At 35.2% G+C, this 13,187-nt stretch overlaps 1 protein-coding gene across 1 annotated transcript in view; it reads right to left on the bottom strand.

The window, feature by feature from the left end:
• ADSS2 (adenylosuccinate synthase 2) overlaps positions 1 to 13,187 on the bottom strand; it is a 38,178-nt gene that overhangs the window by 9,960 nt on the left and 15,031 nt on the right. Inside the window, exons 3-8 of the mRNA XM_068185373.1 lie at positions 10,708 to 10,776; positions 9,918 to 9,968; positions 7,525 to 7,591; positions 4,256 to 4,363; positions 3,895 to 3,976; positions 2,058 to 2,184 (exon numbers count right to left, since the gene is read on the bottom strand). Coding sequence (XP_068041474.1) covers positions 2,058 to 2,184; positions 3,895 to 3,976; positions 4,256 to 4,363; positions 7,525 to 7,591; positions 9,918 to 9,968; positions 10,708 to 10,776 — 504 coding nt within the window. The remainder of the gene's footprint in view (positions 1 to 2,057; positions 2,185 to 3,894; positions 3,977 to 4,255; positions 4,364 to 7,524; positions 7,592 to 9,917; positions 9,969 to 10,707; positions 10,777 to 13,187) is intronic.

Raw genomic sequence — 13,187 nt, 5'->3', positions numbered from 1 at the left:
GTGGCAAATGAAACTGAGCATGCCAGTCCTCAGCTGAATTGTGAACAAATACTTCAGCCTTACTATAACTGCACATAAGCAAGATACTTGTACCTGTTATGTCAGACCTTTTTGTATGTCTTTTGATATGAATCAGAGATAGGTAAGAGAGGAACAACCAAGACAAAAGGAACTAAAAGCAATACAGTTCTTTCAGCAATATAGACATCTTTACAAAGTCAAAAATCCTTCAGAGACTGATTAGTGAGGTTTCACAGATTAGCTTCAGGTATCCCATATCACTCCAGAGAAAGACCCAGGCTTACAGGTGATACATAACAACAGTTTGCAAGCATTAATTAGTTTTTAATCTTAGAACACAGTAGTAAAACTTTTCTTAGTAATGACAGGTGAATATAGCTAGTGGATGTCAAAAACAGATTCAGTGAACAATTCTTACTCACTTTCACCTCCCAGTCTGATATATTTACATTGTTTGTCATTATTCTGTGCTTAAAAACACAGAAGACTATACCTGCCCCCCCATTCCCAGACAAATGCACATGTGAGCTTCATTATAGGCTCCAGAAAAGTGGGATGGACAGCAAGCCTGGGGATTTACTATCCTCACAGCCAAGAGACACACGTTCACAAAACTCGCTTCAATATTAAGATTTCTATGCAACAAAGCACAGAAAACAGCCTTATTCAGAATGCTTAATAACCAAACTGGCAACACCAAACCTTTGGACTAGGGCTTGTCTACTGTTAACACAAGTGTCCAATCCACTGATGGTATCTACCTATGGAGAGCAGATTTTCTTGTGTGTTTGGGCTCTGTTTGCCTCACAGCAGAGGCAGGAAAAAAAACTAATCTGAACAACACTGTATGTATTATAGACAAACCTGATGTGTTTCAGACTGCCTTCACCTTCTATTTACATGAAATCCAAAATACAATTTACAAGAAAACAACCCCCCTTAAGAGACTTTTTTTGCAAATATCTCCATTTTGCACCAAAGATTTCCCTGTGACAAGCATATCTGAAGACTTCTTTCCTCTTTATTTTTTTGTCTTGTTAAAAATAATGTGTCTTCTAATATTCACATTATCATGAGAAAGTTTGGTGCTTATACTTACAGTGACTAATCTAAGACATATCTTACTCTTAAAAGAAGAGGCTTTCAGACTGAGTATGTTTGAAAATGCCCAATACCAGAACTCGTATTGGTTGAAAGCTGAGTGCATGCCAGTTTGATAAATGTTTGACAGCAGTCCTTACAGGCTTCAATTTCAGGTGTTAGCATCTTCCTAACAATAAAAATGATGCCATTACGAGGCCAGTGAGACTGAAGAAAAATGTGACAAAATGCAGGAGCCAATCACCTCGGCTGCTAATGCTTAGACAGAGGTGGCATATCATCTGTCATTACGATGTAATAACCAAACATAATCTTCCCATTAAAAAGAAGCTGCTTCTACTACCTAGAATCTTCTAATTTATTAGCAAACTTGAGGTGTTTTAAGAAAAACTACATAATTTTGAATATCAAATAGATTGGGATAATATTTTCAGTCTTGCCTCATTAGCAATCCAGATTACCAACACCTTTCCCAACAATGTTAAACAACAGAAAACTAAGTGTTATATAAAGACTTTTTTTTAAAAAGCAAGCTGATTTTTCAAAAGTCAAGAAGTATTCTGCATATATGCTTTGCCTCTCAAAGCTCTCCATTTTTATTCTTAAGTGATTTCCACAGATGTAAAAAATTGTGAGTGGTTTCATTTAAAATTTAGAGATGCTAAAGGAGTACCTACACTCTAAGAGAAGCCACTTGATCTTTACTGTCATTCAAATTATTACTCTTGGGAGAGTCTACAGCTTTTTGAAATAATTTAATTAACACACATGCTCACCCACCCCTGTATTATTTGCTAGTCATATAGAGTGCTGTTCTTCCAAAACAAAAACCGCTTCTGCCATGAGAACAGTTTATCACAGGAGAGTTTATACTTAATGTTCCTTTTCACAATGAAAGTGTATATCAACATGTGTCTCAAAAAGACCATACCTACCAAAATCTATGTCCAGCAGTGCTGCATTTGCACCTTCAACTAAGATCTTCTTTGGTGGTCCATGTAAAGCCTCATACATGAAATAAACACCATCCCTTACCATTGGTTTTACTTTTTCCATGTAGCCCTGAATAACACAAAAGACTATTGTATAGTATAATTTCATTATGATAATGGCAGCCAGAGCAGAAATGCTATTGTTCCCTCATAATAATCCTCATATTCCTTTCAAAGTGGAAAAGCAAAGAAAGAAACGTTAAATATGTCATAATGTGAATAAAGGGAGGAAGAATGTGAAACTCAGATTTACACAACAGATAAGTACACTCTTCCTAGGAGGAAAGACAAAAGGGGCAAGGATGAGGAGGAAAGAAAAATCCAAACTTCTTGAATGCTTTAGAAATATTCAAGCATGAGTATTATCACTATACTGTATTTGGTCTTCCATTTCCAAGTGTTCAAAATGTCTCCCCCAAAACCAGCATGTAGGGAGTTCCACTTCTGGCCATCTGAAGCTATCAAATGCACACAATTGTGAGCTATAATTTTTAAGTAAAAGTGAAGTTATTAATTGGAATTCAGCATCAAATGCCTGAATGCTCTGAGTAGCTGGATGCAAGAAGCCAATCATGTTTAGATTATCACTTGATACACAGCCTTTCTCCATGAGAACATATGGAAGTTCTCATTTTAACAATTTACTCCACGTAAAATGTAACACTTTGTCTTTCAGAATGGAATCCAGTGCAGTAGCATAAGACAAGTAATTTTCCTCAAGCTACAAATATGTGTTGTGTTTCTACCTTAACAAGGAGTTTCAGATATTCTGTAATCCTGAATTGCATTAAGTAAACTATAAAGCATTATGAAGCAATCAACTGTAACTGGTTACTAGACCTAAAAATTAATAAAAATACAACAAAACATTTGCAACAGGCCTTATTTAAAGTAAAACAAATAGTAGTGCTAAGAACTCACATATATTCTACTCTAGAGCTGTAAAAAATTAAAGATAGAGGGAGGATTATTTCTTTGGCCTGATTTTCTTAAAGAATCATCATGTAATTGTGTGTGCCCTCCCTGCTCCCCACACACCTCAGTGGTTTTAAACAATGTCACATTTGGCTGACATTTTAAGGGTTAAAAAAAATCTCATACAGATAAGTTTCTATAAAAAGCATGAATAAAAAGGTTTGGTAGAACAGTAAGACACCTCATAAGATTTTCAGATAACCTGGATGCTGTGCAAATAAAACCTAATACCAATGAGGAAACTCTCAACTGTCCCAATCTCAGAGAAAACATCAATCAGTATTCATAATTACCCACAAGACGAGTTTGCTGGCAATCAGGCTTCATTAGTTCCTGCTATCAATTTTCAATTTTCCTGCTATCAATTTCCATTTTTCCATGTTGCTAGATAGTATTTTTTTAAGGCTTATTACTTAGAAAAACTATTTACTTTAGTTCTTAACTTTCTGAGACAAGGACTTAACATTCTGCTTTACAATGAAACGTACTTCCCCCAACTACAATCCTGGTTTTTCGCCTAGACTGTATGTTTGAGCAAGTAGAAGTTAAGAAGAAATCGCTCCATACAAGCCTTTTTCTTTAAATTCACAGTATCTCTCTTGAAAATAAGTTTTGAAATGTTGCATAAAACAGGGCCAAGAGTGTCCTTAAGGATAGCAGCAGATCTTGCAACACTGATACATATGGTCTCACATGATACAGTCTAACTCCTCACACAAGCACAAGCATCAGTCACACCAAGGGATTTGCATATCAGTAACTGCACACTGTGATTATATCAACAAAGAGACAGAAGCAGGCTTACCTTCAGCCTTTCCAATTCCCCTTCAATATCTATTTTTAAGGTAGGATATATTGCTTTGTACTGATTGGCTAACACTTTGAACCTGAAAGGCAAAAATGCTTGACTGAGGCTTCTGTTTGTTTTCCTCCCACCAATCCTCGATTTTTACGGGTTAAATATCTGCAGTTATTTGGTAATTTAACCATTTCAAATAATGAATTATGATAATAATCATTATTGTATAATTTAATAAAATTATATATAATTTTTTATTTTAAAATAACTTTTAATTAAGAAAAATAACAGGAACCAAATGTAATTGCTTACACAGGGTACTATCCAGAAACTGAAAACTTTGCTTACAACTGTGTACAGTAATTACCTCTCAGAAAAGTCATCAAAATCAGAAACAAGATCGCACATTCTGAGTCCACTTCGAGCTGCCTTTGAAGAATATACTGGACCAATTCCTTTTTTGGTAGTTCCCAGACTTTGAAAAAATAATAATAAAGAGTTATTGATAAAGTGTTTTTTCTTTAAAGCTATTTCATCCTTAGCATAAAATGAAATGCTGTTAAATGTGAGCATTTAACCTTGTTTCAAGCATTTAAAACAAAAGATATTTTTAGGATGCAACCTAGTGTCAGAATATCTCTGTTTATACAAGCAAATATGTTAATCTTCTACATACTTCTGTTTTTAAACCAATGATTTTTTGTACTTTAGTGAATGCTTACATATTTATTTGTACACAATTCTAAACTTTTCTAGTTTAGAAATATAAAGTACTTTAGTGAATGCTTACATATTTATTTGTACACAATTCTAAACTTTTCTACTTAAGGAACCAAATGTCAAGGTAACATCCTTCAGTATTACAAATCCAAACTAAATAAGCATATTCCTAAAACACTGTCCTGAAGACCTAAAGAAAGTCCTGCATAAAGCAACAGCACAAAGAGTATGTATTTTATGTTTGCGTATAAGAAATATTCCATTTCATTCTAAATACCTCAGTTGGAGCCAGGAAAACAGAAAACACTGCCAAACATCCAAAAGTGACAGAGACACTCAAAATGCTCCACATTAAGAGTTCAGGCATGGATTTTCCACTGTAGCCGATTCTGAAAAACTGAATTCTTTTTCTTACCCTTACCTCCCACTCTGCCTGAAAAGCCTTATCCAGATTAAGTCTTGATGATATAAAACTTGTTTTCACTAACTTTACTGTGAGAGAAGTACAGCTACTTCAGAGAATGTTTTCTGCCACAGTCATGCTAAGTAGCTATCAAAATGGAGCCAAACTGTACTCATCACAGGCAGATTATCAAATATCTTCTCCATCATGCTCAATACATTAAGTAATTTTTAAGGAGAAATGAACTGGTCTGCAGTATTTTCAGAAGTGTGCTACATGTTGCTAAGCTTAATTCTACACTTAGTTTTAACTGGTTTGGGTTTCCCACCCCCGCTTCAATCAGACACAGACTCTTCTTCAGTTATAAATTCTGCATATGCAGTGTCCCATAGTTCTTCAAACTGTCTTGAAGGTACCACACCATAATTCAAGAGGGTTTCCAGGTAAAGTAGGAGGCACATGTCATATCCAAACTTATGTTATCGAGTATCACTTGATATGTGAATGAACAGAAATACAGTTCATAGTGAGAATATAATTCCTTAGCAGTTTGGATTAGATTCAAAAATTCCTTGGGAAAAAAAAATCTGAGTTCTTCCAATTAGACTCAATACCAAGTAACCTCAGGGAGTGATGTCTACCTCCAGTCCCAAAAAAAGAAAAAAACAAAAACAAAACAAAAAACCAAACAAGCAAACAAACAAAAACAGACAACAACAAAAAAAAACATAATGAACTTTGCAACACACTGTATCCTTTAACCAGACCAGGACATTGTGGCTTAAAAAACTGACTCTAGCCTCTAGCCTCCACCCTAGTTCATACTCTCAAGAGACAGAAGGGTTGGTTTCCATTTAATCCATAAAGGAAGGGTTGGTTTCCATTTATTTTGTTTCATTAAGACATACCAATTAATAAAAAAGTTGTCAGAAGACTACTCACAGAAGCTAAAAGAACTGTATAAGCAGAATATAGTGTATTATATTAGCTTTTCTATAACTTTTCTGCAAGGGAAGCTACATGATGAGCCTTACTGGTGATGGTTTTTGACCTACATTTGACCAGGCAAAAGCATTCAGTTAAAAGAAAAATAAACTTACGATTTAGAATGGTAATTCACATGGTAATAGTTCAAAGTCTTAGGCACAAAAGAATTTTAACACCAACTATGTCTTGTAGTCAAATCTACAGTAAGACTTGCCAGCAAAATGTTTCAATTCCTTGCCCCCAATAAACAAGAGACCATCTTTTGATAATCCATGATAGCCTGTTCTTAGCCACCCTGTAGTACTACTCTCCTCACTACAGTCCTTCAGCCTTAAAATTTAGGAGGAAATAGGATAATTTTAACAAGCTGGAAAATCGTATGTTGTAGAATATCAAGAACTCCACAGAAAGAAGAAATACAGCATTTTTAAGAGTGGCTTTAGTTTTATTTTGCTTTGAGCATAACTTTTTCCCTGAGGTTTTTTTAAAGCAAATTAACTGGGCATTCCCTAACCATCTTTAATATTAACCAAGTGGTGCCTTCTCTCAAGTAACTGATTTGACTGACAGTGCTTTTAACTGCAATATTGTCATATAGCAATTTCAGCTTGCACTTCATAAATATTCAAGAATATTTACACAAGAATATACACACTGGTAATAGCTGATGGGGCTCATTAAAATAAGAACATTCTTCCATATCTACCTATATGTTCTTTTTGCTTTTTAAATCCTAAACCAGCAGGTAACAAGGGAGCTGGTACAGTGCAGACAAGTGTGAAAATGACTCCTTGTAAAAATCACTGACAAATCATCACTCAATGGCAACCTGTGTGAAGCATGATACACCCAAATCAGACACTCTCTTAAAGCTTATTATCATGGATGAAACATTTTTCAGATAAGTATGTCTGAATTACTTTTCATGCATATAATCTCTCTTTTTGGAAGTTCTTCTAAGTTTACTGTTATCTGATAAGTCTACAGCACTACACTGCTTCCCAGCTGTAGATAGGTCACTTAATTCTGCCAGCTTCTTCCCATCCCCAAGAACTAGTGAGCTACTTGGAAAGCACAAGTTAAAAACATAGCAAGATAGCTTCTAAAAGTTTTGAAAGCTTCAGAAAGTCAGTAGCATTCAGTAGAAGACAATGTAAACATCTACATGCACCTCTGACTTTCAGTTATTTGGAGATGCCAAAGGGGTCCTTCATTATTCATAAAGAGAAATCTATTCTTACAGAAACAAATACGTCCAGTAAACAATTAACACACTAGGAAGCAGAAACTAGCAAATTACCAACTAGAAACCTTTTCATAAGGCAAAATATAAAGACAGAGCCCTTTAATTAAGTATATAATCTTCCACTGGAAGATAAAGTGTAAGAAATAATCCCTCATAGTCCACATTCAAGAGTCACATGGATAATTTTTTTAACTCACTGACAAAGCAAAACAGAGATTCAGTGTTTTAAGTCCTGTTTATACTAAGTCATCCCATGTTTGACAAAATAAAAACTACCTACTTCTTTCCTGCTTGTTCTTGCCTCTGTTGTTCTTGGATGCCATCAGCAGCTTGGTGGAAATCAAACACTAAGAAAATAAAATAAGTTGAAAATTTGTGTGAAACAAATTATTACATCAGTAATGATTTCTTCAGACCAAATCTGGGCCTGTTAACCAATGTGGAAAATAAATATACACACTAAAGAACGGCAAATAAAATTACAGGAGTTTTTTCTTCTCTTTTACATTTTTTCACAGGGAAGAGTACTAAGGTTTTTCACAGACTTTTTAAAAAGTGTTTATTTTGTAGAGTATTTGCAGAGAGAGTATACACATCCCACAGAATAACTAAGCCATTTCGGCTTTGAAGTGACCCCAAAGAATATATTGATAAATGAAGAAAAAATGCAGTTAAAAAAAATCCTGGAAATAGGATATAGCAAAATAAAGGTCATACTGCTAAAATTTAGGAGAGACCTGAAAGTTAACATTCTCACCCACTCTATGGATTTCTTAAACAATTTTATTTTTATGTTTTAGGCAACATCAATTAAAACTATTTGAAAATACAAAAGCTCCCACCAATGCCTGTTATGTAAAGAGAAGTGAACTTCCTAAGCCCTGATTTTGTTTTTACGCATTATGTTGTTATTAATGATAAAAATTATGCAAAGTATCCCTTGTAGCAATACTTTGTCTTCCATAAAAGAAACAAAAAACCAAAACAGAACAACAATAAAACTCAAAAGGCACACACACGTCCATCCATCTCCCCCATCCCCCAAAATCTTACACCACTCATGTCAAATGCAAAGATAAGCTGTGCACCAGCCCACTTACAGGCTAACAGAATTAATTTAACTGATTTTCTTAAGTACTATTTCCCAAAAGTTATAAACTATCTACACATTGCACAGGAAAGACCCATTTAGTAAGTTTGCTAGTCTCTCCAGAATAAGAGTGGTTTTCCTGTTTGCCTTACCAATTTGGCTTTGTGTTTATTTCCATGCATTCCTGTATTTTAAAGAATTACATTATGGCCAGCAGTGTGAACCTACCTTTGGCTGATCTTTTGTTACAGACTAATCATTTATAGATCAATACCCATTTTAGAGAAGACATTTTTATCATGATAACAGACTTTCAAATTGCCATCAAAACTTTCTAAGTAGAGGCATTATGAAAGCTCATTTCTGTGAAGAGGTTGAACGATTATGAGTAACAGTCAGCAACTGGTCCTTTTTACTCAGAATCTGTTTAATTATGAGAAGTTCACAGCATTGCCACTGCAATATCATCACCACAGAACAGGTTTTCTAGTAATCATGCAATTACCAAATAATTCACCTACAGTCATTCTACTATCAGAAAAGATACTGATAACATAGAAACAATTAGTCAACTATTTCAAACTCATTAGTTATTCCAAAGAAAAAACATATTTACTCTGAAATAACTGGCAGTAAGTTCACTCACTAAGCTATTCCAGATTGGTGTAAAAAACAACAAAAAGCAAAACCCAAGAAAGCGAAACCAAAAGCAAAACTGTTTTTCCCCCATGTTACAAGCTTTTACCATATAAAATCCTAAACAGTTTGCATCTTCAGAAAATGACTACCTCAGGCAGCAATAATGTTATAATATCTAAAGATGAATCTATCTAATCTAAAGGATGAATTTATGTTATAAAGATGTAGTAGGGGTGGTACAGGAAGGGTTTCTAAAGCTCTGTGTTGGTGGATTGGACTCTACTATTTTACTTCAGACTCTGAACTGCAGTGCTGTCTCAAGCATAGGCTGAATCCAGTGCTTCACTGATGGGCTCCTTTCAAGGAGGGCAGCCATTCTCTCCAACCCTACAGTGTCCTTCCCATAAAATCTCCTTTAGGAAACATGTGGCGATTTACTTGGTAGGGAGATCATTAGTTTCAAAGTCACACCCGGTCACCTGATTTCCCAGCAGAATTGTTACTGTGAGCAGCACCACTTTTACACCAAAAGGGGAATGAATCCTTAGGCAAGTCACTTCTGAATGCTTTCTGAATGCTCCATGCTTCTAATCTGACTTAGAAAGTGAACCTGCTTTCCTGCCTAGATGATGCATATGGAATAGGATTAAAAAAAAAAAAAAATCACTAGAACATAAACCTGGGAGTGTTCTCAGTGAAATTTTTTTTTCTAGGACCTTCAATAAATCAATCAACCCAGGGAGACCTAATCCAAAGAAAAGTACCTATATAAAGAGACAGCTAAAAATTATCATACTTTTACTGCCAGAGAAAGTCCATAAAAAGCAAAAATTACAAAAAAAAAAAAAAAACAAAACAAAAAAACAAACAAACAAACAAAAAAAAACCCACACCCCACACAAAAAAACCCACAAAAAAAAAAAAAAACCCAAACAGGAACTTACCAATATGAGCCCTGTCAGAAATTATTAGTCTCTTTTCCCAGCCTTCCAGTCCTTTAAAGGCAAAATGAAATAGTTTAAATTATGTTTTGTATAGCATTTTTGTCTTCTGATGTATAAATACTTTTCATGCTTAGTCTTCAGTCAATCTATTTTAAGACTGAGCAATCACATTACAGAGAAAAAAAAAGTAATTTCAGTAATTAAAACTTGGCATCAACTTATAAAGCTGAGAAAATCAGACTTATTCTGAAGAAGAATTCAAGCTACTAGCGCCTCAATTTTAGCAAACCATTAGTAGCTCTTTTGGTTATGAATAATCTAGACCATTGATTTTCCCCACTTCTAGCAGCCTGCTGCCAAGCATGGCTATAGACATAACATGAAGCATCCAAAAACTGAGTTCTGAATCAAGAAGTAATTACCATAGGAACTGTTTACGTTAACATGGTCATCAAAGTGTACACCAATATTCTAAGAGGTAAAATGACTTAGAACAGGTTAACACACTTAAAAAAGCCATTTTGCTTATTAAATTCACTTTTTTAAGCAAAGAAAAATGTCTACAGACAATTCTGATTTAGATTATATTCTGAAACTGTACAGAGTTTCCTTTTATCTGCCTTCCCACAAGAGCTCTGGCACTTATAGCAAGACTCCTGTCAGAAAGCAACAGCAAAAAGGAGCTGTGGAAAAATACATTGTATGTAACCTCTACAGATGCATCCTCCATCTAAATCATTTGATGAGTGTGCCACAAACTATTTTAAAAGTAGGATCTTCAAACTCTCACCTTTTCCTTTCTTTAAGTTTTTTTCAGCTTCTTCAAAGAGTCCCGGCAAATGAATTACAACACCATTTCCTGAAGAAAATCATTATACAAAATTTAATTAATTATGTTGAGCATGGGAAAAATATTTCAAACAGTTCCAAGACACTTCATATATTGAAGAGTATTTTGTGTTTGAAGAGTGTGCAGAGTATTTTGTTTAAGCTCTTTAACTTACTGCAATTTTGAGTCTTAGGAATTTGTCTAAGCCAGATTTGCTCCTAAAGTATGCATTTCTACCTATATGTATTGCATCTCCCTAATAAATGCAACAAACTTTCAATTTAGACCAGTACAAACAGTAACAGAATCGTAGAATGGTCTGAAATCCTACTCCTCTTCCTCATATCTAAAATTAACTTCCCTCTTTGTACTTCATTTAATAAGCCTATTGTTTTCTAAAAGCTTGGCACATTTCTATCACCATTATAAACAATATTATAACAACACTATTATAAACAATAGCATCCTTGCAGGCTCTATTTTGCTATAATCAGACACAGAATATTCTGTACATAGAGGTGGGACTGTTAAGAGACTAGCAAAAACAACAGAGGAAAAAGCCCTATCAAAAGCAAGCTCACCTTCCTACAGCTATTACCTTGCTCAGTAGAAGACTACTAGTTCATACAATTAACCAGCATCACTGAGTGCCTAGGAAGGAGCATTCTTACAGTAAAACTGAACCATCTTAAGGCCATACCAAACTCAATAGCTTCAAAGCTACCAGTAGAACATCTAGCTGAAGAAGGGATCTGCCATCCAAAACTATTTGCATATCACCTAATTTCACACCGATAAAAGCATTCTAAACATCAAAATACAAAGTATTTTAAGACTTCTTCATGATTACCTTCATGATGCAGTCCTAAAAACAGGAATACTCTATTATAATAGTCCAATCACTTTGCCCTTATCCTTTTTTATTTTTTTGAACATATATGTTCTTTCAGGAGAATACTAAGCTTTTTTTTTCCCTGAAAGAGATTTTATACATAAGGCATACCTAAAAGAATCTAGAAAAAACTTCAGAACAGGCAAGACCAAAAGGCAGAAGATACAGACAAGAGGGTTTGTAAAAAGTTCTCTCCCAACTACTGTATTGTTAAAGCATGGGGGCTTTCTTATTCAACTAATTCCACCAAAGAACAAGTGGCAAATGGGCATCACTTTTTTACTGTTTTCAAGCAATACTCTTAAAACACATAGTACAGTAACATCAAAAGAGAATAGAAGTAGTATCATCTGCCTCAGCCCTCTAAACTAGGAACAGTTAACATCGCAGACTTCCCATCATCAACAGGTATCTATTTACATGCTCACTGGCTCCATTTCTGTAGAAATCTGTAGGCAGGACAAGTTGATCCATAACTATCCCATTATCAACTCACAATGTAACAGCTAAAAAGAGGAAATTAACCACCAAATCCCATCAAGTACAGATTTACTGCTGACAGATTTACTACCACAGTATACAGAGGATACAGTATACTGTATACAGAGTATACAGTCACTACCAGCTGGACTGTTTATGAATCAAGTAACTTGTGACAGAGGCTCTTCAGCTGCTCTTTAGCAAACTGTCAAGGACCACTTGCTCTTGGCATATATACCCAACTGAAAGGCAAGACTGCAGGCTCAAAGTAATGACATGCAGGAAGAAGTGACAGGAAGAGCATGGCAACAGAATCCTGACTTGGAGAAGTACACTGGGACTTCTGTGTCAGTCCCAGGGACTGACAGGGACAGGAGCTCTGGGTATCAAAGGAGCAATATGGAAGTACTGCTAAGTCATAGCCTTTAGTGACCCAGAGAACCAACCTGTTTGGTGAAACAGCACTGAAGCACATAGTTATAATGGTGTGTACATATGTTTCATGTTTACCTTCATTTTTAGAAGGAAATTCTATGGGCTACACCACATTATTAAGTAGGTTGGCCATCCAAGCAATCCAAAGAAGAAAAACCCCAACCACGTAGGATTGGAAACAGGATTCCAAGAAGGAAGAGCAGTAAGGGGGTAAGTAATTTTTTAGGGACAACAGACTAGAGAGCCTAAATCCCTTTTCACAAAGCAAACAGATCATAGATCCTGGTATCACCTAGTACTGCCACTGCCCTAAACTTTCCCATGTACTCTCCTTAGAGTACTTCTTAGTAAGAACTCTGGAGTGTGAAAGTCTTTTGGAGTTAAGCATTCATTTCACAATCCAAAGGAAAAGGGAAGGAAGATCTATGGTTCAAAAAGTACTGATAAGTACTTAACAGGGCTAAAGATTAAACAAAAGAGGGGTATTCTGAGAATAAAATATATAAATGGTAGAGAAAATAAAAGAGAATGGGAGAATGAAGATACACTGGGCAGCTACCTGTTTACATGGGTAGGATAGATAAGAACAAAGGTGAACTATCCAAGACGAAAGAAATTTCTGTAATCCAAACTT

The sequence above is a fragment of the Anomalospiza imberbis genome, chromosome 3 (assembly GCF_031753505.1).
Source record: "Anomalospiza imberbis isolate Cuckoo-Finch-1a 21T00152 chromosome 3, ASM3175350v1, whole genome shotgun sequence".
Classification (NCBI taxonomy): Eukaryota; Metazoa; Chordata; class Aves; order Passeriformes; family Viduidae; genus Anomalospiza; species Anomalospiza imberbis.
The sequence above is the reverse complement of the archived record's forward strand: the minus strand, read 5'-3'. Positions and strand labels throughout refer to the sequence as shown.